Source organism: Leptonotus elevatus, chromosome 7 (assembly GCF_054856555.1).
Source record: "Leptonotus elevatus isolate MCC_2025b chromosome 7, RoL_Lele_1.0, whole genome shotgun sequence".
Lineage (NCBI taxonomy): Eukaryota > Metazoa > Chordata > Actinopteri > Syngnathiformes > Syngnathidae > Leptonotus > Leptonotus elevatus.
This window is the reverse complement of record NC_141245.1, coordinates 15,551,595-15,574,356: the sequence shown is the minus strand read 5'-3', so window position 1 is coordinate 15,574,356 and position 22,762 is coordinate 15,551,595. Positions and strand designations below refer to the sequence as shown.

At 41.5% G+C, this 22,762-nt stretch overlaps 1 protein-coding gene and 61 non-coding genes across 67 annotated transcripts in view; 61 read left to right on the top strand and 1 right to left on the bottom strand.

Annotated features, from left to right (window-relative positions):
* Positions 1-22,762, bottom strand: part of map4k1 (mitogen-activated protein kinase kinase kinase kinase 1) — a 57,252-nt gene that overhangs the window by 1,652 nt on the left and 32,838 nt on the right. For 3 of the 6 annotated variants that reach the window (XM_086079982.1, XM_086079983.1, XM_086079984.1), the window contains exons 15-29: positions 5,817-5,869; positions 5,615-5,697; positions 5,469-5,514; positions 4,711-4,870; positions 4,132-4,235; positions 4,019-4,057; positions 2,504-2,582; positions 2,358-2,434; positions 1,593-1,653; positions 1,393-1,495; positions 1,253-1,311; positions 1,048-1,133; positions 784-961; positions 194-262; positions 32-118 (exon numbers count right to left, since the gene is read on the bottom strand). In XM_086079982.1, coding sequence (XP_085936108.1) covers positions 32-118; positions 194-262; positions 784-961; positions 1,048-1,133; positions 1,253-1,311; positions 1,393-1,495; positions 1,593-1,653; positions 2,358-2,434; positions 2,504-2,582; positions 4,019-4,057; positions 4,132-4,235; positions 4,711-4,870; positions 5,469-5,514; positions 5,615-5,697; positions 5,817-5,869 — 1,284 coding nt within the window. The remainder of the gene's footprint in view (positions 1-31; positions 119-193; positions 263-783; positions 962-1,047; positions 1,134-1,252; positions 1,312-1,392; positions 1,496-1,592; positions 1,654-2,357; positions 2,435-2,503; positions 2,583-4,018; positions 4,058-4,131; positions 4,236-4,710; positions 4,871-5,468; positions 5,515-5,614; positions 5,698-5,816; positions 5,870-22,762) is intronic. The other 3 variants (XM_086079985.1, XM_086079986.1, XM_086079987.1) reach the window with 3 other exon arrangements.
* On the top strand, positions 6,283-6,355 carry trnak-uuu (transfer RNA lysine (anticodon UUU)). The gene has a single exon. It is a non-coding gene; the product is annotated as a tRNA-Lys (tRNA).
* On the top strand, positions 6,515-6,587 carry trnak-uuu (transfer RNA lysine (anticodon UUU)). Its single transcript has one exon. It is a non-coding gene; the product is annotated as a tRNA-Lys (tRNA).
* trnak-uuu (transfer RNA lysine (anticodon UUU)) lies at positions 6,768-6,840 on the top strand. The gene has a single exon. It is a non-coding gene; the product is annotated as a tRNA-Lys (tRNA).
* Positions 7,005-7,077, top strand: trnak-uuu (transfer RNA lysine (anticodon UUU)). The gene has a single exon. It is a non-coding gene; the product is annotated as a tRNA-Lys (tRNA).
* trnak-uuu (transfer RNA lysine (anticodon UUU)) lies at positions 7,210-7,282 on the top strand. Its single transcript has one exon. It is a non-coding gene; the product is annotated as a tRNA-Lys (tRNA).
* Positions 7,875-7,947, top strand: trnak-uuu (transfer RNA lysine (anticodon UUU)). Its single transcript has one exon. It is a non-coding gene; the product is annotated as a tRNA-Lys (tRNA).
* On the top strand, positions 8,080-8,152 carry trnak-uuu (transfer RNA lysine (anticodon UUU)). The gene has a single exon. It is a non-coding gene; the product is annotated as a tRNA-Lys (tRNA).
* On the top strand, positions 8,285-8,357 carry trnak-uuu (transfer RNA lysine (anticodon UUU)). The gene has a single exon. It is a non-coding gene; the product is annotated as a tRNA-Lys (tRNA).
* trnak-uuu (transfer RNA lysine (anticodon UUU)) lies at positions 9,029-9,101 on the top strand. Its single transcript has one exon. It is a non-coding gene; the product is annotated as a tRNA-Lys (tRNA).
* Positions 9,234-9,306, top strand: trnak-uuu (transfer RNA lysine (anticodon UUU)). Its single transcript has one exon. It is a non-coding gene; the product is annotated as a tRNA-Lys (tRNA).
* Positions 9,487-9,559, top strand: trnak-uuu (transfer RNA lysine (anticodon UUU)). Its single transcript has one exon. It is a non-coding gene; the product is annotated as a tRNA-Lys (tRNA).
* On the top strand, positions 9,692-9,764 carry trnak-uuu (transfer RNA lysine (anticodon UUU)). The gene has a single exon. It is a non-coding gene; the product is annotated as a tRNA-Lys (tRNA).
* On the top strand, positions 9,913-9,985 carry trnak-uuu (transfer RNA lysine (anticodon UUU)). The gene has a single exon. It is a non-coding gene; the product is annotated as a tRNA-Lys (tRNA).
* On the top strand, positions 10,359-10,431 carry trnak-uuu (transfer RNA lysine (anticodon UUU)). The gene has a single exon. It is a non-coding gene; the product is annotated as a tRNA-Lys (tRNA).
* On the top strand, positions 10,564-10,636 carry trnak-uuu (transfer RNA lysine (anticodon UUU)). Its single transcript has one exon. It is a non-coding gene; the product is annotated as a tRNA-Lys (tRNA).
* Positions 10,769-10,841, top strand: trnak-uuu (transfer RNA lysine (anticodon UUU)). Its single transcript has one exon. It is a non-coding gene; the product is annotated as a tRNA-Lys (tRNA).
* trnak-uuu (transfer RNA lysine (anticodon UUU)) lies at positions 11,022-11,094 on the top strand. The gene has a single exon. It is a non-coding gene; the product is annotated as a tRNA-Lys (tRNA).
* trnak-uuu (transfer RNA lysine (anticodon UUU)) lies at positions 11,227-11,299 on the top strand. Its single transcript has one exon. It is a non-coding gene; the product is annotated as a tRNA-Lys (tRNA).
* On the top strand, positions 11,480-11,552 carry trnak-uuu (transfer RNA lysine (anticodon UUU)). The gene has a single exon. It is a non-coding gene; the product is annotated as a tRNA-Lys (tRNA).
* trnak-uuu (transfer RNA lysine (anticodon UUU)) lies at positions 11,719-11,791 on the top strand. The gene has a single exon. It is a non-coding gene; the product is annotated as a tRNA-Lys (tRNA).
* trnak-uuu (transfer RNA lysine (anticodon UUU)) lies at positions 11,924-11,996 on the top strand. The gene has a single exon. It is a non-coding gene; the product is annotated as a tRNA-Lys (tRNA).
* On the top strand, positions 12,382-12,454 carry trnar-ucu (transfer RNA arginine (anticodon UCU)). The gene has a single exon. It is a non-coding gene; the product is annotated as a tRNA-Arg (tRNA).
* Positions 12,587-12,659, top strand: trnak-uuu (transfer RNA lysine (anticodon UUU)). The gene has a single exon. It is a non-coding gene; the product is annotated as a tRNA-Lys (tRNA).
* On the top strand, positions 12,792-12,864 carry trnak-uuu (transfer RNA lysine (anticodon UUU)). Its single transcript has one exon. It is a non-coding gene; the product is annotated as a tRNA-Lys (tRNA).
* trnak-uuu (transfer RNA lysine (anticodon UUU)) lies at positions 13,045-13,117 on the top strand. Its single transcript has one exon. It is a non-coding gene; the product is annotated as a tRNA-Lys (tRNA).
* Positions 13,250-13,322, top strand: trnak-uuu (transfer RNA lysine (anticodon UUU)). The gene has a single exon. It is a non-coding gene; the product is annotated as a tRNA-Lys (tRNA).
* On the top strand, positions 13,455-13,527 carry trnak-uuu (transfer RNA lysine (anticodon UUU)). Its single transcript has one exon. It is a non-coding gene; the product is annotated as a tRNA-Lys (tRNA).
* Positions 13,708-13,780, top strand: trnak-uuu (transfer RNA lysine (anticodon UUU)). The gene has a single exon. It is a non-coding gene; the product is annotated as a tRNA-Lys (tRNA).
* On the top strand, positions 13,947-14,019 carry trnak-uuu (transfer RNA lysine (anticodon UUU)). The gene has a single exon. It is a non-coding gene; the product is annotated as a tRNA-Lys (tRNA).
* On the top strand, positions 14,152-14,224 carry trnak-uuu (transfer RNA lysine (anticodon UUU)). The gene has a single exon. It is a non-coding gene; the product is annotated as a tRNA-Lys (tRNA).
* On the top strand, positions 14,610-14,682 carry trnar-ucu (transfer RNA arginine (anticodon UCU)). The gene has a single exon. It is a non-coding gene; the product is annotated as a tRNA-Arg (tRNA).
* On the top strand, positions 14,815-14,887 carry trnak-uuu (transfer RNA lysine (anticodon UUU)). Its single transcript has one exon. It is a non-coding gene; the product is annotated as a tRNA-Lys (tRNA).
* Positions 15,020-15,092, top strand: trnak-uuu (transfer RNA lysine (anticodon UUU)). Its single transcript has one exon. It is a non-coding gene; the product is annotated as a tRNA-Lys (tRNA).
* On the top strand, positions 15,225-15,297 carry trnak-uuu (transfer RNA lysine (anticodon UUU)). Its single transcript has one exon. It is a non-coding gene; the product is annotated as a tRNA-Lys (tRNA).
* Positions 15,430-15,502, top strand: trnak-uuu (transfer RNA lysine (anticodon UUU)). Its single transcript has one exon. It is a non-coding gene; the product is annotated as a tRNA-Lys (tRNA).
* On the top strand, positions 15,886-15,958 carry trnak-uuu (transfer RNA lysine (anticodon UUU)). The gene has a single exon. It is a non-coding gene; the product is annotated as a tRNA-Lys (tRNA).
* trnak-uuu (transfer RNA lysine (anticodon UUU)) lies at positions 16,091-16,163 on the top strand. The gene has a single exon. It is a non-coding gene; the product is annotated as a tRNA-Lys (tRNA).
* On the top strand, positions 16,296-16,368 carry trnak-uuu (transfer RNA lysine (anticodon UUU)). The gene has a single exon. It is a non-coding gene; the product is annotated as a tRNA-Lys (tRNA).
* Positions 16,549-16,621, top strand: trnak-uuu (transfer RNA lysine (anticodon UUU)). Its single transcript has one exon. It is a non-coding gene; the product is annotated as a tRNA-Lys (tRNA).
* Positions 16,754-16,826, top strand: trnak-uuu (transfer RNA lysine (anticodon UUU)). The gene has a single exon. It is a non-coding gene; the product is annotated as a tRNA-Lys (tRNA).
* trnak-uuu (transfer RNA lysine (anticodon UUU)) lies at positions 16,958-17,030 on the top strand. Its single transcript has one exon. It is a non-coding gene; the product is annotated as a tRNA-Lys (tRNA).
* Positions 17,196-17,268, top strand: trnak-uuu (transfer RNA lysine (anticodon UUU)). Its single transcript has one exon. It is a non-coding gene; the product is annotated as a tRNA-Lys (tRNA).
* trnak-uuu (transfer RNA lysine (anticodon UUU)) lies at positions 17,401-17,473 on the top strand. The gene has a single exon. It is a non-coding gene; the product is annotated as a tRNA-Lys (tRNA).
* Positions 17,606-17,678, top strand: trnak-uuu (transfer RNA lysine (anticodon UUU)). Its single transcript has one exon. It is a non-coding gene; the product is annotated as a tRNA-Lys (tRNA).
* Positions 17,859-17,931, top strand: trnak-uuu (transfer RNA lysine (anticodon UUU)). The gene has a single exon. It is a non-coding gene; the product is annotated as a tRNA-Lys (tRNA).
* trnak-uuu (transfer RNA lysine (anticodon UUU)) lies at positions 18,064-18,136 on the top strand. Its single transcript has one exon. It is a non-coding gene; the product is annotated as a tRNA-Lys (tRNA).
* On the top strand, positions 18,269-18,341 carry trnak-uuu (transfer RNA lysine (anticodon UUU)). Its single transcript has one exon. It is a non-coding gene; the product is annotated as a tRNA-Lys (tRNA).
* On the top strand, positions 18,507-18,579 carry trnak-uuu (transfer RNA lysine (anticodon UUU)). Its single transcript has one exon. It is a non-coding gene; the product is annotated as a tRNA-Lys (tRNA).
* Positions 18,965-19,037, top strand: trnak-uuu (transfer RNA lysine (anticodon UUU)). The gene has a single exon. It is a non-coding gene; the product is annotated as a tRNA-Lys (tRNA).
* On the top strand, positions 19,170-19,242 carry trnak-uuu (transfer RNA lysine (anticodon UUU)). Its single transcript has one exon. It is a non-coding gene; the product is annotated as a tRNA-Lys (tRNA).
* On the top strand, positions 19,375-19,447 carry trnak-uuu (transfer RNA lysine (anticodon UUU)). Its single transcript has one exon. It is a non-coding gene; the product is annotated as a tRNA-Lys (tRNA).
* On the top strand, positions 19,833-19,905 carry trnak-uuu (transfer RNA lysine (anticodon UUU)). The gene has a single exon. It is a non-coding gene; the product is annotated as a tRNA-Lys (tRNA).
* On the top strand, positions 20,482-20,554 carry trnak-uuu (transfer RNA lysine (anticodon UUU)). The gene has a single exon. It is a non-coding gene; the product is annotated as a tRNA-Lys (tRNA).
* trnak-uuu (transfer RNA lysine (anticodon UUU)) lies at positions 20,688-20,760 on the top strand. Its single transcript has one exon. It is a non-coding gene; the product is annotated as a tRNA-Lys (tRNA).
* On the top strand, positions 21,146-21,218 carry trnak-uuu (transfer RNA lysine (anticodon UUU)). Its single transcript has one exon. It is a non-coding gene; the product is annotated as a tRNA-Lys (tRNA).
* trnak-uuu (transfer RNA lysine (anticodon UUU)) lies at positions 21,351-21,423 on the top strand. The gene has a single exon. It is a non-coding gene; the product is annotated as a tRNA-Lys (tRNA).
* Positions 21,589-21,661, top strand: trnak-uuu (transfer RNA lysine (anticodon UUU)). Its single transcript has one exon. It is a non-coding gene; the product is annotated as a tRNA-Lys (tRNA).
* trnak-uuu (transfer RNA lysine (anticodon UUU)) lies at positions 21,794-21,866 on the top strand. Its single transcript has one exon. It is a non-coding gene; the product is annotated as a tRNA-Lys (tRNA).
* trnak-uuu (transfer RNA lysine (anticodon UUU)) lies at positions 21,999-22,071 on the top strand. Its single transcript has one exon. It is a non-coding gene; the product is annotated as a tRNA-Lys (tRNA).
* trnak-uuu (transfer RNA lysine (anticodon UUU)) lies at positions 22,204-22,276 on the top strand. The gene has a single exon. It is a non-coding gene; the product is annotated as a tRNA-Lys (tRNA).
* On the top strand, positions 22,660-22,732 carry trnak-uuu (transfer RNA lysine (anticodon UUU)). The gene has a single exon. It is a non-coding gene; the product is annotated as a tRNA-Lys (tRNA).

The following is a 22,762-nucleotide window of genomic DNA, read 5'->3' as shown; positions in this document are numbered from 1 at the left end:
TTAGCCAAACGAAAACCATGATGGGACTCACCTACAGACTCCACATTGTGTGAGAAGGTGGTCTCGTGAGGCTGCCCGCTCTTTAGCGCCCCGTCCAAGCCTACGATGTGTACTGTCCCTGCAGTGTGAAAGACAATTGACACACAATTAAAAAACATTATACAGCATGAGGATTAAAAAAACATGAAATTACCTTCTAATAGGACAAGCAGAGAGTTGCTGTCCAACTGGTTGACTTGCATGGCATCCGGGTGGCCTTGGTCTGTGACAATACAAATACAGTGGCGGTGATAGTTTTGACTTAAGACAATTAAGTAAAGCACATGCAATAAAGCCTTAAAAACAGCTATAAAATAAAAACACTGCATTCCTTACTTGTTCAGAAAATACGTAAGCGAGCTACAAACGGGCATTTTTTAATTTCTCATATAGGGCAAATGAATCGGTCACAACTGGCCTGCTGTTTCTCTTAGAAAACATTTTGTCTGTAATCCAAAAAGGCGTCATCAGTTCATGCAACAAAGCTTAGTTAGGAGAGACGAGCCTGCTCCAAGTTGGAGGCACACACTACCACCGGGAATGGTATCAAGTCAACGATCATAATTAAGACAGAACTACCTCTCCATTAATATTCCATTCAGTTGTAAAAAAGTAGAGAGATACCTCTGCAGCCACAGGGCACAGTCATTTTTGTGATTTGGGAATTACAATGACACACGTACACAACATCCCAAACACACACACAGAGAAACTAATAGAGTTATGTCCCAGGTGTGTGCTCACCCATCTCATTGTGCTTGAACCAGGAAGTGGTGGAGTTGAGGTTGATGTACTCCAAAGCGACGGGCAGTGCGGGACCAGACCCCCGAGAGACACCGATACAGACCAGCGGATACTCCTGCTGGGGGTCCAGCACCGTCTCAAACACCCAAAGGGGGTTGGTGAGGGGAAAGTCAAAATGCTACATTGACAGAACAACATCATAATGGTTTGTACAGTGTTTTTAAAAATATGAAAAAAATCTCCACTTGTTGCAGCTCTGCCTACCTTGATCAGCATGAACTTGTTCATCGGCTCGTACCACTGCAGCAGCACCACGCTCGACTCCAGCGCGCAGCACAGGAAGTTGTCAGCTGATTAAAAGGAAAACATATGTAAAAAAAAAAATCAGGAGGGGAAAACAGAGCATTGAGGTGTATAAGGAAAACACAGTATTTGCAGCATTTGTAGTAATTGTCATATTTGTGAGTACCGACTGAGCACGTCCTGCATCCTTTGGTGTCAGCAATTTTACACGTCACAGCACATTTCCTAAAGACACAAAAACCCGTTTCCTTAGGTGGGACAAAACACACGCCGGAGACGGAGATGTGGTGCTGCATCCGGCGTTACCGCGGCAACAGACGATGAGTGGGCAGTGCCACCATCCTTTGGTCCCTGCGAGCCTGCTCGTAAAGCTCCTTGAGGGAATGGGAGTGAAGCTGCGATGATTTCCCTGAAAAAAACAATCAACAGGATCTTCTCTGATGAGATCCTTCATACATCACCTCAAAATGTTCCTCAATGTCCTTAAGAAGGCGATGGAGACATACCCGATACGGACATGAGGACATTGTGGCAGCTGTAGACCCAGGTGCACTTGCCAGGGTACAACTGTTATTGGAAGAAAACACATCATCGGGTTAGCATTTTCTCTCAGGGACCACTTGGAAATAATCAACACATTTTAAATGAATGCCCGTAGCATGCTTTGATAGCATACCCATGCTTAGTAGGTATCACACGAGATGATTGCGATTGCTTCTCTCGCCAATTACACATGACAACTGCCACTTAGCACACTAAAAATAACCATGACAACGGATAATAATCCACAAAGTCAACAGCTCAGGGCGTGCTTGAAAACATGTGCCTGATTATGCACGAGTCATACACGATGAATGCGATCACTCCTCTTGCCAGTGATTCATGATAACCATCATCTTGCACAAAAAAGAAACCACTACGAATAATCATAATCCACAAAATCAGAAAAATAATCTACATAATAGAAAAAAAATCACTCATGCTGTCAAGCTCGGCGTGAGATCGCTCAATGTCAAGTCAAGTCCTCTTTATATCTTCATATAGCGCTTTCAAACAGCCTCAGCTGTCACAAAGCGCCTTACAGAAACACAACATAAAACAAACATAACATAAAACATGACCAGCAATACAGTACAATACAATGAAACAATCCACAAAACACTCAAGAACATGTGCTTTGCGTGTCATATAAGATTAAAACAAGCGCAACGCAGTTATTCGTGACAACAACACCCTCAAAATAAGTAGAACAACCCACAAAGTAAGCATACCAGCTCCATGGTGGCCTCCGAGCTGTTGAGGTTGAGCGTGTAGATGCCTTCCTCTGCGCCCACAATCAGGTGCTGGTCTAGAGAAGGGGATCAGAAATGCAAAGATTGATCTCACTGAAAACAATGTCATCATAATTCGTTGGTACCTTTTGTGTCTGGGTGTTCCCAGGTGGTGGAACACTTGACTTTGAGAGGACAGCCGTGGAAAATTTTCTTAAAGTAGACCTGAACCAGGAGGGAGGACAATGGATTGTACCACCACAAGCAGTTTGATGGTTTGATGACGTGAGCTTAGAGTCTGGATGGTTCAGTCGGTATAGCATCAGTCTCACCAGAGTCCATTCGTATAGTCAATCAATAAACTCACTACAATGAATCAATAAAGTCAATAAAGTGTTTAAAGTCCATCAATATAGTCACTCAAGTCCATCAGTGAAGCACTGTATAACAAAAAAAAAGTCATTCAAGTTCAGTAATTAAATCTTTAAAGTCCATTAATAAAGTCACTTAAGTCTATTAATAAACTAACTTAAGACCATCAATGTCTAATTGTGGACACACGAGTCCACAGTTCATCGCAGTCGTAGTGCACACTCAGAGCCTGCAAAGCTCAATTGGTAGAGCATCAGACTTTTAATCTGAGGATCCAGGGCTCAAGTCCCGACTCCACCTCATCAGAATTTAGTGAAAGAGGTGAGAATGAATAGAATTATTACAGTCTAACAATGACATCACTAAAGTGCACCTATAAATAAAGTTCCTAAAATAAAGTAATTAATAGTCAGGAGATTCCATCACTGAAGTCCACGGATACAGTCATTAAAGTCAATAAATGAATTCAATCAAATTTAAAGTTAATCAATAATAGCCACTAATGTCACACATGTCTATTAATAGAGTCAAAAAACATCATTATTAAAGTCCATCAGTATATTTACTTAAGTACGAGGTACTGTACATCACTTACGTTGACAGTCATTATCAATAAATTCACTTAAGTACATTAAACAATTCCATGAATAAAGTCAATAAATACAGCCATTAAATCCCATTAAGTCACTAAAAACCATTAATCAATAATGTTGCTAGTTTGCTACTCTGTGAATAGTCACTTAAGTCAGTGATAAAGTCACTTCAGGCACTTAACTCATTCACTGCCATTGACGGCTATAGACGTCAAAAATTCATTTGAACTATTTCTATTCGTTTTTAAAAAATCCACTTTTGCTAACAAGAGTATGAAAACCTAGAATTTTTTTTTATTGTTAATTTAGAACAGATATAACATTTGTGATTAATCGTTAGTGAAGTCATGTGATAAATCACAATAAAAAAAATTAATCGCCTGATGGGCCTAATTTAAAATAAATAAATAAGGGGCGTTTAATCATAATTAATCGCATGATAATTTTATATGTTATTAATGTACAATAAAAAATATATAGGTTTTCATAAAAAATGAAATGAAAAATTGTTAAACTAATAGAAATAGTACACATGAATCTTTGACATCTAAAGTCGTCAATGGCAGTGAATGAGTTAATAATGGTCTAGCAATATATTAATCAATGAAGTCGCTTCACTTATGAGTCTCACTTCAAGTCCATCAATAAAGTCACTTTAGTCAGTCAATAGACCATTGATCAAGTCCAAAAACTCACAAGAGGTTTCTTGAGAGGATTCACACACTTGCCAGGATCCTGACATACCAACAAACACACAAGAGGTTCTCAGTGTAATAATAGCTAGTAGACTTCAATACTCCGGCTCATACCTTTGACGAGCAGGGCTTCTGCTGGTGTCTGCGTCTGCTTTTAGGAGGCAGCTCAGGAGGTAAGGGCGTCATCTTTTGGTCTAAGATTTGGAAGGACACGGGGTCTGCACGCATGAAGACACACACAAACACACGCACAGTCAATCAAGTCACTAACATGATTCAATAAAGTGTATAAAAAAAGCCACAAGAGTTCCTCAAAAAAGTCTTTAAAGGCCATTAGTAAAGTCACTAAAATGACTCACATTGATCACTGAAGTAACTCAAATCAACTGAAGTCACTAAAAATAATGTCACTAAACTCTCTCATTGAAGTCGCTTCAGTTTATCAATAAAGTCCATCAATGAAGTCACAAATGACCATCAATCAAGTCATGAAATAAAGTTAATAAAGCCCATCAAAAGTCATTCAAATCCCTCAATCAAGTCACTAAAAAGTCAGTTAAGTCCCTAAATAAAGTCAGTCAATAATCACAATAGGCCATCACTAAAATCATAAAAAAAAAAACTGACTAAAGTTCATCAATACAGGCTTAAATGTCTATCAATGATGGTACGGAAGTCCATCAATAAAATCACCTGTCTGACCTGAGTGTCTCATGAATCTCGGGTGCGCAGTTCCTTTGACATGTGTCCCACTGGATGTCCTGACAAGGGGCGATGGGACGCACAGTGAAGACGGCTTAACAACACCGTCATCTACCCAAATGATTTCCTCTGAGCTCGAACGCACTTTAGGCTACAAACCCAAGCACAAGCACACATGCTTTGATTAACTCATTCACTGCCATTGATGGCTATAGACGTCAAAAATGAATGTGCACTATTACTATTAGTTTAACATTTTTTCCACTTTTGTTAACAAAAGTATGAAATCTAGAAAAAAAATTATTGTACATTTAGAACAGATATTAAATTTGTGATTAATCGTGAAATAACTAGTGAAGTCATGCAATTAATTACGATTTTTTAAAATCTTTTCTTCTTCTTTTTTTTTAAAGTAATTTTAATTATAAAAAAACTTTTTTTAATTATCTTTTTTTTTAAGACAAAAAATGTAATAAAAATAAGGGGCATCAGGCGATAATTTTTTTGAATCATAATTAATCACATGACTTCACTAGTTAACTCACGATTAATCACAAATTTGATATCTGTTCTAAATGTACAATACCCCCCTAGGTTTTCATACTCTTGTTAACAAAAGTGGGAAAAATGTTAAACTGATAGAAATAGTTTAAATGAATTTTTGACGTATATAGCCGTCAATGGCAGTGAATGAGTTAATTTAGTTACTGTAGTACAGTTTTTATGAAGTCCTGTGATTGTTTGTTTACCCTGGGGGGAAGTGGAGGTGGCATTTGGTCCACTGGCATCGTGACACTGTGGGTAGACAGAGAGTGGATCGTGTGTGTGTATGTCAGAGAGAGTTTGTGAGTGAGCACTGAGCACGTGAGTGCGATTGTGTATGGGAGGCGCTTACGCATCCACATCATCATAGTCGTCATCTGAAGAATCTGGGTCCTTGTCCCTGTTGATGCCATGTGAGCTTCCTGAATGCAGCAACTATACAGAGCACATTAGAACCATGACAATGTAGAAGTAGCATTGTACGAATGATTGTGAATGATAATATGTGGCTGTATGCATGGATGGACAGTAAGGTTTTTTTTTCAAAGACTCACAGTTGTATGTGGTGATTCTTTCTTCACAGGCGTCTGAGAGTAGATCTGCTCCACTGCAACATGATTACGCACGTTCACATGAATAAATACAAGCAGGGTGACATTCAGTCTCAATTGTGGCTGTACATGTACAACATGTATATATGGGGAAATATATGGGCATTTGGGAGATATGGGTTGACAAGGGGAGAACCTGACAGAGCCTGGGATTTGAATAAGTGCAGCATCAGACTTTTAATTTGAGTGTCCAGGGTTAAAGTCCCTGTTCAAGGCGTTCATATTGAGGCAAAATACCCCCCAAAAAACAATATGTTTTTAAGGAAAATAAAAAAGTCAAATAACAGTCAATTAATTCCATCAATAAAGCTACTCAGGCCGTTCTTAAAGCCTTGCAGGACCATCACATCGCATCGCTTGGTGTTGTGCTTTTAGTCTGTAGTAGGACACACACAAAGATCAATTCGGAGCCTGAATAGCTCAGTCGGTAGAGCATCAGTCTTTTTATCTGAGGGTCCAGGGTTCAAGTCCCTGTTCAGGCGTTCATATGGAGCCAAAAAACACTGAGTTTTTATGGAAAATACAAAAGTCATGTCACTTAAGTCCATTGATGAAGCTACTTCGGCTGTTCTTTGTCTCCCTCTGCCACTCGGTGTTGTGCTTTTATTTTGTAGTAAGACAAACAGAAAGCTTAACTCAGAGCCTGGATAGCTCAGTCGGTAAAGCATCAGACTTTTAATCTGAGGGTCCAGGGTTCAAGTCCCTGTTCAGGCGTTCATATTAAGACCAAATACCCCCCAAAAAACAATACATTTTTATGGAAAATACAAAGGTCAGATAACAGTCACTTAAGTCCATTGATAAAGCTACTTCGGCTGTTCTTAAAGTCTCCCACTGCAACTCAGTGTTTTTTCTTTTAGTTTATACTAGTTCACAAAGAAGTATCACTACAGAGCTTGGATAGCTCAGTCGGTAGAGCATCAGACTTTTAATCTGAGGGTCCAGGGTTCAAGTCCCTGTTCAGGCGTTCATATGAAGCCAAAAAACACTGAGTTTTTATGGAAAATACAAAAGTCATATAATAGTCACTTAAACCATTGACGAAGCCACTTCGGCTGTTCTTCGTCTCCCTCTGCCACTCGGTGTTGTGCTTTTAGTTTGTAGTAGGACACACACAAAACTTAACTCAGAGCCTGGATAGCTCAGTCGGTAGAGCATCAGACTTTTAATCTGAGGGTCCAGGGTTCAAGTCCCTGTTCAGGCGTTCATATGGAGCCAAAAAACACTGAGTTTTTATGGTCTTTGATGAAGCTACTTAAGCGGTTCTTAATCGCCCACTGCCACTCGGTGTAGTGCTTTTATTTTGTAGTAAAACACACAGAAAGCTTAACTCAGAGCCTGGATAGCTCAGTCGGTAGAGCATCAGACTTTTAATCTGAGGGTCCAGGGTACAAGTCCCTGTTCAGGCATTCATATGGAGCCAAAAAACACTGAGTTTTTATGGTTTTTGATGAAGCTACTTAAGCGGTTCTTAATCGCCCACTGCCACTCGGTGTAGTGCTTTTATTTTGTAGTAAAACACACAGAAAGCTTAACTCAGAGCCTGGATAGCTCAGTCGGTAAAGCATCAGATTTTTAATCTGAGGGTCCAGGGTTCAAGTCCCAGTTCAGGCTTTGGTATTAAGACCAAATACCCCCCAAAAAACAAAACATTTTTTTATGGAAAACACAAAAGTCAGATAACAGTCACTTAAATCCATTGATAAAGCTACTTCGGCTGTTCTTAAAGTCTCCCACCACAACTCAGTGTTTTTTCTTTTGGTTTATACTAATTCACAAAGAAGTATCACTTCAGAGCCTGGATAGCTCAGTCGGTAGAGCATCAGACTTTAAATCAGAGGGTCCAGGGTTCAAGTCCCTGTTAAGGCGTTCATATGGAGCCAAAAAACACTGAGTTTTTATGGTTTTTGATGAAGCTACTTAAGCGGTTATTAATCGCACACTGCCACTCGGTGTAGTGCTTTTATTTTGTAGTAAAACACACAGAAAGCTTAACTCAGAGCCTGGATAGCTCAGTCGGTAGAGCATCAGACTTTTAATCTGAGGGTCCAGGGTTCAAGTCCCTGTTCAGGCGTTCATATGGAGCCAAAAAACACTGAGTTTTTGTGGTCTTTGATGAAGCTACTTCGGCGGTTCTTAGTCGCCCACTGCCACTCGGTGTAGTGCTTTTATTTTGTAGGAAAACACACAGAAAGCTTAACTCAGAGCCTGGATAGCTCAGTCGGTAGAGCATCAGACTTTTAATCTGAGCGTCCAGGGTTCAAGTCCCTGTTCAGGCGTTTATATGGAGCCAAAAAACACTGAGTTTTTATGGTCTTTGATTAAGCTACTTGGGCGGTTCTTAGTCACCCACTGCCACTCGGTGTTGTGCTTTTAGTTTGTAGTAGGACACACAGAAAGCTTAACTCAGAGCCTGGATAGCTCAGTCGGTAGAGCATCAGACTTTTAATCTGAGGGTCCAGGGTTCAAGTCCCTGTTCAGGCGTTCATATGAAGACCAAATACCCCCCAAAAAACAATACATTTTTATGGAAAATACAAAAGTCAGATAACAGTCACTTAAGTCCATTGATAAAGCTACTTCGGCTGTTCTTAAATTCTCCCACCGCAACTCAGTGTTTTTTCTTTTAGTTTATACTAGTTCACAAAGAGGTATCACTTCAGAACCTGGATAACTCAGTCGGTAGAGCATCAGACTTTTAATCTGAGGGTCCAGGGTTCAAGTCCCTGTTCAGGTGTTCATATTAAGACCAAATACCCCCCAAAAAACAATACATTTTTATGGAAAATACAAAGGTCAGATAACAGTCACTTAAGTCCATTGATAAAGCTCCTTCGGCTGTTCTTAAAGTCTCTCACTGCAACTCAGTGTTTTTTCTTTTAGTTTATACTAGTTCACAAAGAAGTATCACTACAGAGCCTGGATACCTCAGTCGGTAGAGCATCAGACTTTTAATCTGAGAGTCCAGGGTTCAAGTCCCTGTTCAGGCGTTCATATGAAGCCAAAAAACACTGAGTTTTTGTGGAAAATACAAAAGTCATATAATAGTCACTTAAGTCCATTGACGAAGCCACTTCGGCTGTTCTTCGTCTCCCTCTGCCACTCGGTGTTGTGCTTTTACTTTGTAGTAAAACACACACAAAACTTAACTCAGAGCCTGGATAGCTCAGTCGGTAGAGCATCAGACTTTTAATCTGAGGGTCCAGGGTTCAAGTCCCTGTTCAGGCGTTCATATGGAGCCAAAAAACACTGAGTTTTTGTGGTCTTTGATGAAGCTACTTCGGCGGTTCTTAGTCGCCCACTGCCACTCGGTGTAGTGCTTTTATTTTGTAGGAAAACACACAGAAAGCTTAACTCAGAGCCTGGATAGCTCAGTCGGTAGAGCATCAGACTTTTAATCTGAGGGTCCAGGGTTCAAGTCCCTGTTCAGGTGTTCATATTAAGACCAAATACCCCCCAAAAAACAATACATTTTTATGGAAAATACAAAAGTCAGATAACAGTCACTTAAGTCCATTGATAAAGCTACTTCGGGTGTTCTTAAAGTCTCCCACCGCAACTCAGTGTTTTTTCTTTTAGTTTATACTAGTTCACAAAGAAGTATCACTTCAGAGCCTGGATAGCTCAGTCGGTAGAGCATCAGACTTTTAATCTGAGGGTCCAGGATTCAAGTCCCTGTTCAGGCATTCATATGGAGCCAAAAAACACTGAGTTTTTATGGTCTTTGATGAAGCTACTTAAGCGGTTCTTGATCGCACACTGCCACTCGGTGTAGTGCTTTTATTTTGTAGTAAAACACACAGAAAGCTTAACTCAGAGCCTGGATAGCTCAGTCGGTAGAGCATCAGACTTTTAATCTGAGAGTCCAGGGTTCAAGTCCCTGTTCAGGCATTCATATGGAGCCAAAAACCACTGAGTTTTTATGGTCTTTGATGAAGCTACTTCGGCGGTTCTTAATCGTCCACTGCCACTCGGTGTAGTGCTTTTATTTTGTAGTAAAACACACAGAAAGCTTAACTCAGAGCCTGGATAACTCAGAGCCTGGATAGCTCAGTCGGTAGAGCATCAGACTTTTAATCTGAGGGTCCAGGGTTCAAGTCCCTGTTCAGGCGTTTATATGGAGCCAAAAAACACTGAGTTTTTATGGAAAATACAAAAGTCATATAATAGTCACTTAAGTCCATTGACGAAGCCACTTTGGCTGTTCTTAAAGTCTCCCACCGCAACTCAGTGTTTTTTCTTTTAGTTTGTACTAGTTCATACAGAAGTATCACTTCAGAGCCTGGATAGCTCAGTCGGTAGAGCATCAGACTTTTAATCTGAGGGTCAAGGGTTCAAGTCAATGTTCAGGCATTCATATGGAGCCAAAAAACACTGAGTTTTTATGGTCTTTGATGAAGCTACTTAAGCGGTTCTTAATCGCTCACTGCCACTCGGTGTAGTGCTTTTATTTTGTAGTAGGACACACACAAAATTTAACTCAGAGCCTGGATAGCTCAGTCGGTAGAGCATCAGACTTTTAATCTGAGGGTCCAGGGTTCAAGTCCCTGTTCAGGCGTTCATATGGAGCCAAAAAACACTGAGTTGTTGTGGTCTTTGATGAAGCTACTTCGGCGGTTCTTAGTCGCCTACTGCCACTCGGTGTAGTGCTTTTATTTTGTAGTAAAACACACAGAAAGCTTAACTCAGATCCTGGATAGCTCAGTCGGTAGAGCATCAGACTTTTAATCTGATGGTCCAGGGTTCAAGTCCCTGTTCAGGCGTTCATATGGAGCCAAAAAACAGTGAGTTTTTATGGTCTTTGATTAAGCTACTTCGGCGGTTCTTAGTCACCCACTGCCACTCGGTGTAGTGCTTTTATTTTGTAGGAAAACACACAGAAAGCTTAACTCAGAGCCTGGATAGCTCAGTCGGTGGAGCATCAGACTTTTAATCTGAGGGTCCAGGGTTCAAGTCCCTGTTCAGGCGTCCATATTAAGACCAAATACCCCCCAAAAAACAATACATTTTTATGGAAAATATAAAAGTCAGATAACAGTCACTTAAGTCCATTGATAAAGCTACTTCGGCTGTTCTTAAAGTCTCCCACCGCAACTCAGTGTTTTTTCTTTTAGTTTATACTAGTTCACAAAGAAGTATCACTTCAGAGCCTGGATAGCTCAGTCGGTAGAGCATCAGACTTTTAATCTGAGGGTCCAGGGTTCAAGTCCCTGTTCAGGCATTCATATGGAGCCAAAAAACACTGAGTCTTTATGGTCTTTGATGAAGCTACTTAAGCGGTTCTTAATCGCCCACTGCCACTCGGTGTAGTGCTTTTATTTTGTAGTAAAACACACAGAAAGCTTAACTCAGATCCTGGATAGCTCAGTCGGTAGAGCATCAGACTTTTAATCTGAGGGTCCAGGGTTCAAGTCCCTGTTCAGGCGTTCATATTAAGACCAAATACCCCCCAAAAAACAATAAATTCTTATGGAAAATACAAAAGTCAGATAACAGTCACTTAAATCCATTGATAAAGCTACTTCGGCTGTTCTTAAAGTCTCCCACCGCAACTCAGTGTTTTTTCTTTTAGTTTATACTAGTTCACAAAGAAGTATCACTTCAGAACCTGGATAGCTCAGTCGGTAGAGCATCAGACTTTTAATCTGAGGGTCCAGGGTTCAAGTCCCTGTTCAGGCGTTCATATGAAGCCAAAAAACACTGAATTTTTATGGAAAATACAAAAGTCATATAATAGTCACTTAAGTCCATTGACGAAGCCACTTCGGCTGTTTTTCGTCTCCCTCTGCCACCCGGTGTTGTGCTTTTAGTTTGTAGTAGGACACACACAAAATTTTGACTCAGAGCCTGGATAGCTCAGTCGGTAGAGCATCAGACTTTTAATCTGAGGGTCCAGGGTTCAAGTCCCTGTTCAGGCGTTCATAAGGAGCCAAAAAAGACTGAGTTTTTGTGGTCTTTGATGAAGCTACTTAAGCGGTTCTTAGTCGTCCACTGCCACTCGGTGTAGTGCTTTTACTTTGTAGGAAAACACACAGAAAGCTTAACTCAGAGCCTGGATAGCTCAGTCGGTAGAGCATCAGACTTTTAATCTGAGGGTCCAGGGTTCAAGTCCCTGTTCAGGCGTTCATATGGAGCCAAAAAACACTGAGTTTTTATGGTCTTTGATTAAGCTACTTCGGCGGTTCTTAGTCACCCGCTGCCACTCGGTGTAGTGCTTTTATTTTGTAGGAAAACACACAGAAAGCTTAACTCAGAGCCTGGATAACTCAGTCGGTGGAGGATCAGACTTTTAATCTGAGGGTCCAGGGTTCAAGTCCCTGTTCAGGCGTCCATATTAAGACCAAATACCCCCCAAAAAACAATACATTTTTATGGAAAATACAAAAGTCAGATAACAGTCACTTAAGTCCATTGATAAAGCTACTTCGTCTGTTCTTAAAGTCTCCCACCGCAACTCAGTGTTTTTTCGTTTAGTTTATACTAGTTCACAAAGAAGTATCATTTCAGAGCCTGGATAGCTCAGTCGGTAGAGCATCAGACTTCTAATCTGAGGGTCCAGGGTTCAAGTCCCTGTTCAGGCGTTCATATGGAGCCAAAAAACACTGAGTTGTTGTGGTCTTTGATGAAGCTACTTCGGCGGTTCTTAGTCGCCTACTGCCACTCGGTGTAGTGCTTTTATTTTGTAGTAAAACACACAGAAAGCTTAACTCAGATCCTGGATAGCTCAGTCGGTAGAGCATCAGACTTTTAATCTGATGGTCCAGGGTTCAAGTCCCTGTTCAGGCGTTCATATGGAGCCAAAAAACAGTGAGTTTTTATGGTCTTTGATTAAGCTACTTCGGCGGTTCTTAGTCACCCACTGCCACTCGGTGTAGTGCTTTTATTTTGTAGGAAAACACACAGAAAGCTTAACTCAGAGCCTGGATAGCTCAGTCGGTGGAGCATCAGACTTTTAATCTGAGGGTCCAGGGTTCAAGTCCCTGTTCAGGCGTCCATATTAAGACCAAATACCCCCCAAAAAACAATACATTTTTATGGAAAATATAAAAGTCAGATAACAGTCACTTAAGTCCATTGATAAAGCTACTTCGGCTGTTCTTAAAGTCTCCCACCGCAACTCAGTGTTTTTTCTTTTAGTTTATACTAGTTCACAAAGAAGTATCACTTCAGAGCCTGGATAGCTCAGTCGGTAGAGCATCAGACTTTTAATCTGAGGGTCCAGGGTTCAAGTCCCTGTTCAGGCATTCATATGGAGCCAAAAAACACTGAGTCTTTATGGTCTTTGATGAAGCTACTTAAGCGGTTCTTAATCGCCCACTGCCACTCGGTGTAGTGCTTTTATTTTGTAGTAAAACACACAGAAAGCTTAACTCAGATCCTGGATAGCTCAGTCGGTAGAGCATCAGACTTTTAATCTGAGGGTCCAGGGTTCAAGTCCCTGTTCAGGCGTTCATATGGAGCCAAAAAACACTGAGTTTTTATGGTCTTTGATTAAGCTACTTCGGCGGTTCTTAGTCACCTGCTGCCACTCGGTGTAGTGCTTTTATTTTGTAGGAAAACACACAGAAAGCTTAACTAAGAGCCTGGATATCTCAGTCGGTAGAGCATCAGACTTTTAATCTGAGGGTCCAGGGTTCAAGTCCCTGTTCAGGCGTTCATATTAAGACCAAATACCCCCCAAAAAACAATAAATTCTTATGGAAAATACAAAAGTCAGATAACAGTCACTTAAATCCATTGATAAAGCTACTTCGGCTGTTCTTAAAGTCTCCCACCGCAACTCAGTGTTTTTTCTTTTAGTTTATACTAGTTCACAAAGAAGTATCACTTCAGAACCTGGATAGCTCAGTCGGTAGAGCATCAGACTTTTAATCTGAGGGTCCAGGGTTCAAGTCCCTGTTCAGGCGTTCATATGAAGCCAAAAAACACTGAATTTTTATGGAAAATACAAAAGTCATATAATAGTCACTTAAGTCCATTGACGAAGCCACTTCGGCTGTTTTTCGTCTCCCTCTGCCACCCGGTGTTGTGCTTTTAGTTTGTAGTAGGACACACACAAAATTTTGACTCAGAGCCTGGATAGCTCAGTCGGTAGAGCATCAGACTTTTAATCTGAGGGTCCAGGGTTCAAGTCCCTGTTCAGGCGTTCATAAGGAGCCAAAAAAGACTGAGTTTTTGTGGTCTTTGATGAAGCTACTTAAGCGGTTCTTAGTCGTCCACTGCCACTCGGTGTAGTGCTTTTACTTTGTAGGAAAACACACAGAAAGCTTAACTCAGAGCCTGGATAGCTCAGTCGGTAGAGCATCAGACTTTTAATCTGAGGGTCCAGGGTTCAAGTCCCTGTTCAGGCGTTCATATGGAGCCAAAAAACACTGAGTTTTTATGGTCTTTGATTAAGCTACTTCGGCGGTTCTTAGTCACCCGCTGCCACTCGGTGTAGTGCTTTTATTTTGTAGGAAAACACACAGAAAGCTTAACTCAGAGCCTGGATAACTCAGTCGGTGGAGGATCAGACTTTTAATCTGAGGGTCCAGGGTTCAAGTCCCTGTTCAGGCGTCCATATTAAGACCAAATACCCCCCAAAAAACAATACATTTTTATGGAAAATACAAAAGTCAGATAACAGTCACTTAAGTCCATTGATAAAGCTACTTCGTCTGTTCTTAAAGTCTCCCACCGCAACTCAGTGTTTTTTCGTTTAGTTTATACTAGTTCACAAAGAAGTATCATTTCAGAGCCTGGATAGCTCAGTCGGTAGAGCATCAGACTTCTAATCTGAGGGTCCAGGGTTCAAGTCCCTGTTCAGGCATTCATATGGAGCCAAAAAAGACTGAGTTTTTGTGGTCTTTGATGAAGCTACTTCGGCGGTTCTTAGTTGTCCACTGCCACTCGGTGTAGTGCTTTTATTTTGTAGTAAAACACACAGAAAGCTTAACTCAGAGCCTGGATAGCTCAGTCGGTAGAGCATCAGACTTTTAATCTGAGGGTCCAGGGTTCAAGTCCCTGTTCAGGCGTTCATATGGAGCCAAAAAACACTGAGTTTTTATGGTCTTTGATTAAGCTACTTCGGCGGTTCTTAGTCACCCACTGCCACTCGGTGTAGTGCTTTTATTTTGTAGGAAAACACACAGAAAGCTTAACTAAGAGCCTGGATAGCTCAGTCGGTAGAGCATCAGACTTTTAATCTGAGGGTCCAGGGTTCAAGTCCCTGTTCAGGCATTCATATGGAGCCAAAAACCACTGAGTTTTTATGGTCTTTGATGAAGCTACTTCGGCGGTTCTTATGGGTACACTGCCACTCGGTGTAGTGCTTTTATTTTGTAGTAAAACACACAGAAAGCTTAACTCAGAGCCTGGATAGCTCAGTCGGTAGAGCATCAGACTTTTAATCTGAGGGTCCAGGGTTCAAGTCCCTGTTCAGGCGTACATATGGAGCCAAAAAACACTGAGTTTTTGTGGTCTTTGATGAAGCTACTTAAGCGGTTCTTGATCGCCCACTGCCACTCGGTGTAGTGCTTTTATTTTGTAGTAAAACACACAGAAAGCTTAACTCAGAGCCTGGATAGCTCAGTCGGTAGAGCATCAGACTTTTAATCTGAGGGTCCAGGGTTCAAGTCCCTGTTCAGGCGTTCATATGGAACCAAAAAACACTGAGTTTTTATGGTCTTTGATTAAGCTACTTCGGCGGTTCTTAGTCACCCGCTGCCACTCGGTGTAGTGCTTTTATTTTGTAGGAAAACACACAGAAAGCTTAACTCAGAGCCTGGATAACTCAGTCGGTGGAGGATCAGACTTTTAATCTGAGGGTCCAGGGTTCAAGTCCCTGTTCAGGCGTCCATATTAAGACCAAATACCCCCCAAAAAACAATACATTTTTATGGAAAATACAAGTCAGATAACAGTCACTTAAGTCCATTGATAAAGCTACTTCGTCTGTTCTTAAAGTCTCCCACCGCAACTCAGTGTTTTTTCGTTTAGTTTATACTAGTTCACAAAGAAGTATCATTTCAGAGCCTGGATAGCTCAGTCGGTAGAGCATCAGACTTTTAATCTGAGGGTCCAGGGTTCAAGTCCCTGTTCAGGCATTCATATGGAGCCAAAAAAGACTGAGTTTTTGTGGTCTTTGATGAAGCTACTTCGGCGGTTCTTAGTTGTCCACTGCCACTCGGTGTAGTGCTTTTATTTTGTAGTAAAACACACAGAAAGCTTAACTCAGAGCCTGGATAGCTCAGTCGGTAGAGCATCAGACTTTTAATCTGAGGGTCCAGGGTTCAAGTCCCTGTTCAGGCGTTCATATGGAGCCAAAAAACACTGAGTTTTTATGGTCTTTGATTAAGCTACTTCGGCGGTTCTTAGTCACCCACTGCCACTCGGTGTAGTGCTTTTATTTTGTAGGAAAACACACAGAAAGCTTAACTAAGAGCCTGGATAGCTCAGTCGGTAGAGCATCAGACTTTTAATCTGAGGGTCCAGGGTTCAAGTCCCTGTTCAGGCGTTCATATTAAGACCAAATACCCCTCAAAAAACAATAAATTCTTATGGAAAATACAAAAGTCAGATAACAGTCACTTAAGTCCATTGATAAAGCTACTTCGGCTGTTCTTAAAGTCTCCCACCGCAACTCAGTGTTTTTTCTTTTAGTTTATACTAGTTCACAAAGAAGTATCACTTCAGAACCTGGATAGCTCAGTCGGTAGAGCATCAGACTTTTAATCTGAGGGTCCAGGGTTCAAGTCCCTGTTCAGGCATTCATATGGAGCCAAAAAACACTGAGTTTTTATGGTTTTTGATGAAGCTACTTAAGCGGTTCTTAATCGCCCACTGCCACTCGGTGTAGTGCTTTTATTTTGTAGTAAAACACACAGAAAGCTTAACTCAGAGCCTGGATAGCTCAGTCGGTAGAGCATCAGACTTTTAATCTGAGAGTCCAGGGTTCAAGTCCCTGTTCAGGCATTCATATGGAGCCAAAACCACTGAGTTTTTATGGTCTTTGATGAAGCTACTTCGGCGGTTCTTAATCGTACACTGCCACTCGGTGTAGTGCTTTTATTTTGTAGTAAAACACACAGAAAGCTTAACTCAGAGCCTGGATAGCTCAGTCGGTAGAGCATCAGACTTTTAATCTGAGGGTCCAGGGTTCAAGTCCCTGTTCAGGCATTCATATGAAGCCAAAAAACACTGAGTTTTTATGGAAAATACAAAAGTCATATAATAGTCACTTAAGTCCATTGACGAAGCCACTTCGGCTGTTCTTCGTCTCCCTCTGCCACTCGGTGTTGTGCTTTTAGTTTGTAGTAGGACACACACAAAATTTAACTCAGAGCCTGGATAGCTCAGTCGGTAGAGCATCAGACTTTTAATCTGAGGGTCCAGGGTTCAAGTCCCTGTTCAGGCGTTCATATGGAGCCAAAAAAGACTGAGTTTTTGTGGTCTTTGATGAAGCTACTTCGGCGGTTCTTAGTCGTAAACTGCCACTCGGTGTAGTGCTTTTATTTTGTAGTAAAACACACAGAAAGCTTAACTCAGAGCCTGGATAGCTCAGTCGGTAGAGCATCAGACTTTTAATCTGAGGGTCCAGGGTTCAAGTCCCTGTTCAGGCGTTCATATGCAGCCAAAAAAGACTGAGTTTTTGTGGTCTTTGATGAAGCTACTTCGGCTGTTCTTCGTCTCCCTCTGCCACCCGGTGTTGTGCTTTTAGTTTGTAGTAGGACACACAGAAAGCTTAACTCAGAGTCTGGATAGCTCAGTCGGTAGAGCATCAGACTTTTAATCTGAGGGTCCAGGGTTCAAGTCCCTGTTCAGGCGTTCATATTAAGACCAAATACCCCCCAAAAAACAATAAATTCTTATGGAAAATACAAAAGTCATATAACAGTCACTTAAGTCCATTGATAAAGCTACTTCGGCTGTTCTTAAAGTCTCCCACCGCAACTCAGTGTTTTTTCTTTTAGTTTATACTAGTTCACAAAGAAGTATCACTTCAGAGCTTGGATAGCTCAGTCGGTAGAGCATCAGACTTTTAATCTGAGGGTCCAGGGTTCAAGTCCCTGTTCAGGCATTCATACGGAACCAAAAAACACTGAGTCTTTATGGTCTTTGATGAAGCTACTTAAGCGGTTCTTAATCGCCCACTGCCACTCGGTGTAGTGCTTTTATTTTGTAGTAAAACACACAGAAAGCTTAACTCAGAGCCTGGATAGCTCAGTCGGTAGAGCATCAGACTTTTAATCTGAGGGTCCAGGATTCAAGTCCCTGTTCAGGCGTTCATATGGAGCCAAAAAACACTGAGTTTTTATGGTCTTTGATGAAGCTACTTCGGCGGTTCTCAGTCGCCCACTGCCACTCGGTGTAGTGCTTCTATTTTGTAGTAAAACACACAGAAAGCTCAACTCAGAGCCTGGATAGCTCAGTCGGTAGAGCATCAGACTTTTAATCTGAGGGTCCAGGTTTCAAGTCCCTGTTCAGGCATTCATATGAAGCCAAAAAACACTGAGTTTTTATGGAAAATACAAAAGTCATATAATAGTCACTTACGTCCATTGACGAAGCCACTTCGGCTGTTCTTCGTCTCCCTCTGCCACTCGGTGTTGTGCTTTTAGTTTGTAGTAGGACACACACAAAATTTAACTCAGAGCCTGGATAGCTCAGTCGGTAGAGCATCAGACTTTTAATCTGAGGGTCCAGGGTTCAAGTCCCTGTTCAGGCGTTCATATTAAGACCAAATACCCCCCAAAAAGCAATAAATTCTTATGGAAAATACAAAAGTCAGATAACAGTCACTTAAGTCCATTGATAAAGCTACTTCGGCTGTTCTTAAAGTCTCCCACCGCAACTCAGTGTTTTTTCTTTTAGTTTATACTAGTTCACAAAGAGGTATCACTTCAGAACCTGGATAACTCAGTCGGTAGAGCATCAGACTTTTAATCTGAGGGTCCAGGGTTCAAGTCCCTGTTCAGGCATTCATATGGAGCCAAAAAACACTGAGTTTTTATGGTTTTTGATGAAGCTACTTCGGCGGTTCTTAGTCGTCCACTGCCACTCGGTGTAGTGCTTTTATTTTGTAGTAAAACACACAGAAAGCTAAACTCAGAGCCTGGATAGCTCAGTCGGTAGAGCATCAGACTTTTAATCTGAGAGTCCAGGTTTCAAGTCCCTGTTCAGGCATTCATATGGAGCCAAAAACCACTGAGTTCTTATGGTCTTTGATTAAGCTACTTCGGTGGTTCTTAGTCACCCACTGCCACTCGGTGTAGTGCTTTTATTTTGGAGGAAAACACACAGAAAACTTAACTCAGAGCCTGGATAGCTCAGTCGGTAGAGCATCAGACTTTTAATCTGAGGGTCCAGGGTTCAAGTCCCTGTTCAGGCGTTCATATGGAGCCAAAAAACACTGAGTTTTTATGGTCTTTGATTAAGCTACTTCGGCGGTTCTTAGTCACCCACTGCCACTCGGTGTAGTGCTTTTATTTTGGAGGAAAACACACAGAAAGCTTAACTCAGAGCCTGGATAGCTCAGTCGGTAGAGCATCAGACTTTTAATCTGAGGGTCCAGGGTTCAAGTCCCTGTTCAGGCGTTCATATTAAGACCAAATACCCCCGAAAAAACAATACATTTTTATGGAAAATACAAAAGTCAGACAACAGTCACTTAAGTCCATTGATAAAGCTACTTCGGCTGTTCTTAAAGTCTCCCACCGCAACTCAGTGTTTTTTCTTTTAGTTTATACTAGTTCACAAAGAAGTATCACTTCAGAGTCTGGATAACTCAGTCGGTAGAGCATCAGACTTTTAATCTGAGGGTCCAGGGTTCAAGTCCCTGTTCAGGTGTTCATATGGAGCCAAAAAATTTTGAGTTTTTATGGTCTTTGATGAAGCTACTTCGGCGGTTCTTAATCGCCCACTGCCACTCTTTGTAGTGCTTTTATTTTGTAGTAAAACACACAGAAAGCTTAACTCAGAGTCTGGATAGCTCAGTCGGTAGAGCATCAGACTTTTAATCTGAGGGTCCAGGGTTCAAGTCCCTGTTCAGGCGTTCATATGGAGCCAAAAAACACCTGAGTTTTTATTGTCTTTGATTAAGCTACTTCGGCGGTTCTTATTCACTCACTGCCACTCGGTGTAGTGCTTTTATTTTGTAGGAAAACACACAGAAAGCTTAACTCAGAGCCTAGATAGCACAGTCGGTAGAGCATCAGACTTTTAATCTGAGAGTCCAGGGTTCAAGTCCCTGTTCAGGCATTCATATGAAGCCAAAAAACACTGAGTTTTTATGGAAAATAAAAAAGTCATATAATAGTCACTTAAGTCCATTGACGAAGCCACTTCGGCTGTTCTTCGTCTCCCTCTGCCACTCGGTGTTGTGCTTTTAGTTTGTAGTAGGACACACACAAAACTTAACTCAGAGCCTGGATAGCTCAGTCGGTATGGCATCAGACTTTTAATCTGAGGGTCCAGGATTCAAGTCCCTGTTCAGGCATTCATATGGAGCCAGAAAACACTGAGTTTTTATGGTCTTTGATGAAGCTACTTAAGCGGTTCTTAATCGCCCACTGCCACTCGGTGTAGTGCTTTTGTTTTGTAGTAAAACACACAGAAAGCTTAACTCAGAGCCTGGATAGCTCAGTTGGTAGAGCATCAGACTTTTAATCTGAGGGTCCAGGGTTCAAGTCCCTGTTCAGGCGTTCATATGGAGCCAAAAAACACTTGAGTTTTTATGGTCTTTGATTAAGCTACTTCGGCGGTTCTTAATCCTGCACTGCCACTCGGTGTAGTGCTTTTATTTTGTAGGAAAACACACAGAAAGCTTAACTCAGAGCCTGGATAGCTCAGTCGGTAGAGCATCAGACTTTTAATCTGAGGGTCCAGGGTTCAAGTCCCTGTTCAGGCGTTCATATTAAGACCAAATACCCCCCAAAAAACAATAAATTCTTATAGAAAATACAAAAGTCAGATAACAGTCACTTAAGTCCATTGATAAAGCTACTTCGGCTGTTCTTAAATTCTCCCACCGCAACTCAGTGTTTTTTCTTTTAGTTTATACTAGTTCACAAAGAAGTATCACTTCAGAACCTGGATAGCTCAGTCGGTAGAGCATCAGACTTTTAATCTGAGGGTCCAGGATTCAAGTCCCTGTTCAGGCATTCATATGGAGCCAAAAAACACTGAGTTTTTATGGTTTTTGATGAAGCTACTTAAGCGGTTCTTAATCGCCCACTGCCACTCGGTGTAGTGCTTTTATTTTGTAGTAAAACACACAGAAAGCTTAACTCAGAGCCTGGATAGCTCAGTCGGTAGAGCATCAGACTTTTAATCTGAGAGTCCAGGGTTCAAGTCCCTGTTCAGGCATTCATATGGAGCCAAAAACCACTGAGTTTTTATGGTCTTTGATGAAGCTACTTCGGCGGTTCTTAATCGTGCACTGCCACTCGGTGTAGTGCTTTTATTTTGTAGTAAAACACACAGAAAGCTTAACTCAGAGCCTGGATAGCTCAGTCGGTAGAGCATCAGACTTTTAATCTGAGTGTCAAGGGTTCAAGTCCCTGTTCAGGCATTCATATGAAGCCAAAAAACACTGAGTTTTTATGGAAAATACAAAAGTCATATAATAGTCACTTAAATCCATTGACGAAGCCACTTCGGCTGTTCTTCGTCTCCCTCTGCCACTCGGTGTTGTGCTTTCAGTTTGTAGTAGGACACACACAAAATTTAACTCAGAGCCTGGATAGCTCAGTTGGTAGAGCATCAGACTTTTAATCTGAGGGTCCAGGGTTCAAGTCCCTGTTCAGGCGTTCATATGGAGCCAAAATACACTGAGTATTTATGGTCTTTGATTAAGCTACTTCGGCGGTTCTTAATCGTGCACTGCCACTCGGTGTAGTGCTTTTATTTTGTAGGAAAACTCACAGAAAGCTTAACTCAGAGCCTGGATAGCTCAGTCGGTAGAGCATCAGACTTTTAATCTGAGGGTCCAGGATTCAAGTCCCTGTTCAGGCATTCATATGGAGCCAAAAAACACTGAGTTTTTATGGTTTTTGATGAAGCTACTTAAGCGGTTCTTCATCGCCCACTGCCACTCGGTGTAGTGCTTTTATTTTGTAGTAAAACACACAGAAAGCTTAACTCAGAGCCTGGATAGCTCAGTCGGTAGAGCATCAGACTTTTAATCTGAGAGTCCAGGGTTCAAGTCCCTGTTCAGGCATTCATATGGAGCCAAAAACCACTGAGTTTTTATGGTCTTTGATGAAGCTACTTCGGCGGTTCTTAATCGTGCACTGCCACTCGGTGTAGTGCTTTTATTTTGTAGTAAAACACACAGAAAGCTTAACTCAGAGCCTGGATAGCTCAGTCGGTAGAGCATCAGACTTTTAATCTGAGGGTCCAGGGTTCAAGTCCCTGTTCAGGCGTTCATATGGAACCAAAAAACACTGAGTTTTTATGGTCTTTGATTAAGCTACTTCGGCGGTTCTTAGTCACCCGCTGCCACTCGGTGTAGTGCTTTTATTTTGTAGGAAAACACACAGAAAGCTTAACTCAGAGCCTGGATAACTCAGTCGGTGGAGGATCAGACTTTTAATCTGAGGGTCCAGGGTTCAAGTCCCTGTTCAGGCGTCCATATTAAGACCAAATACCCCCCAAAAAACAATACATTTTTATGGAAAATACAAGTCAGATAACAGTCACTTAAGTCCATTGATAAAGCTACTTCGTCTGTTCTTAAAGTCTCCCACCGCAACTCAGTGTTTTTTCGTTTAGTTTATACTAGTTCACAAAGAAGTATCATTTCAGAGCCTGGATAGCTCAGTCGGTAGAGCATCAGACTTTTAATCTGAGGGTCCAGGGTTCAAGTCCCTGTTCAGGCATTCATATGGAGCCAAAAAAGACTGAGTTTT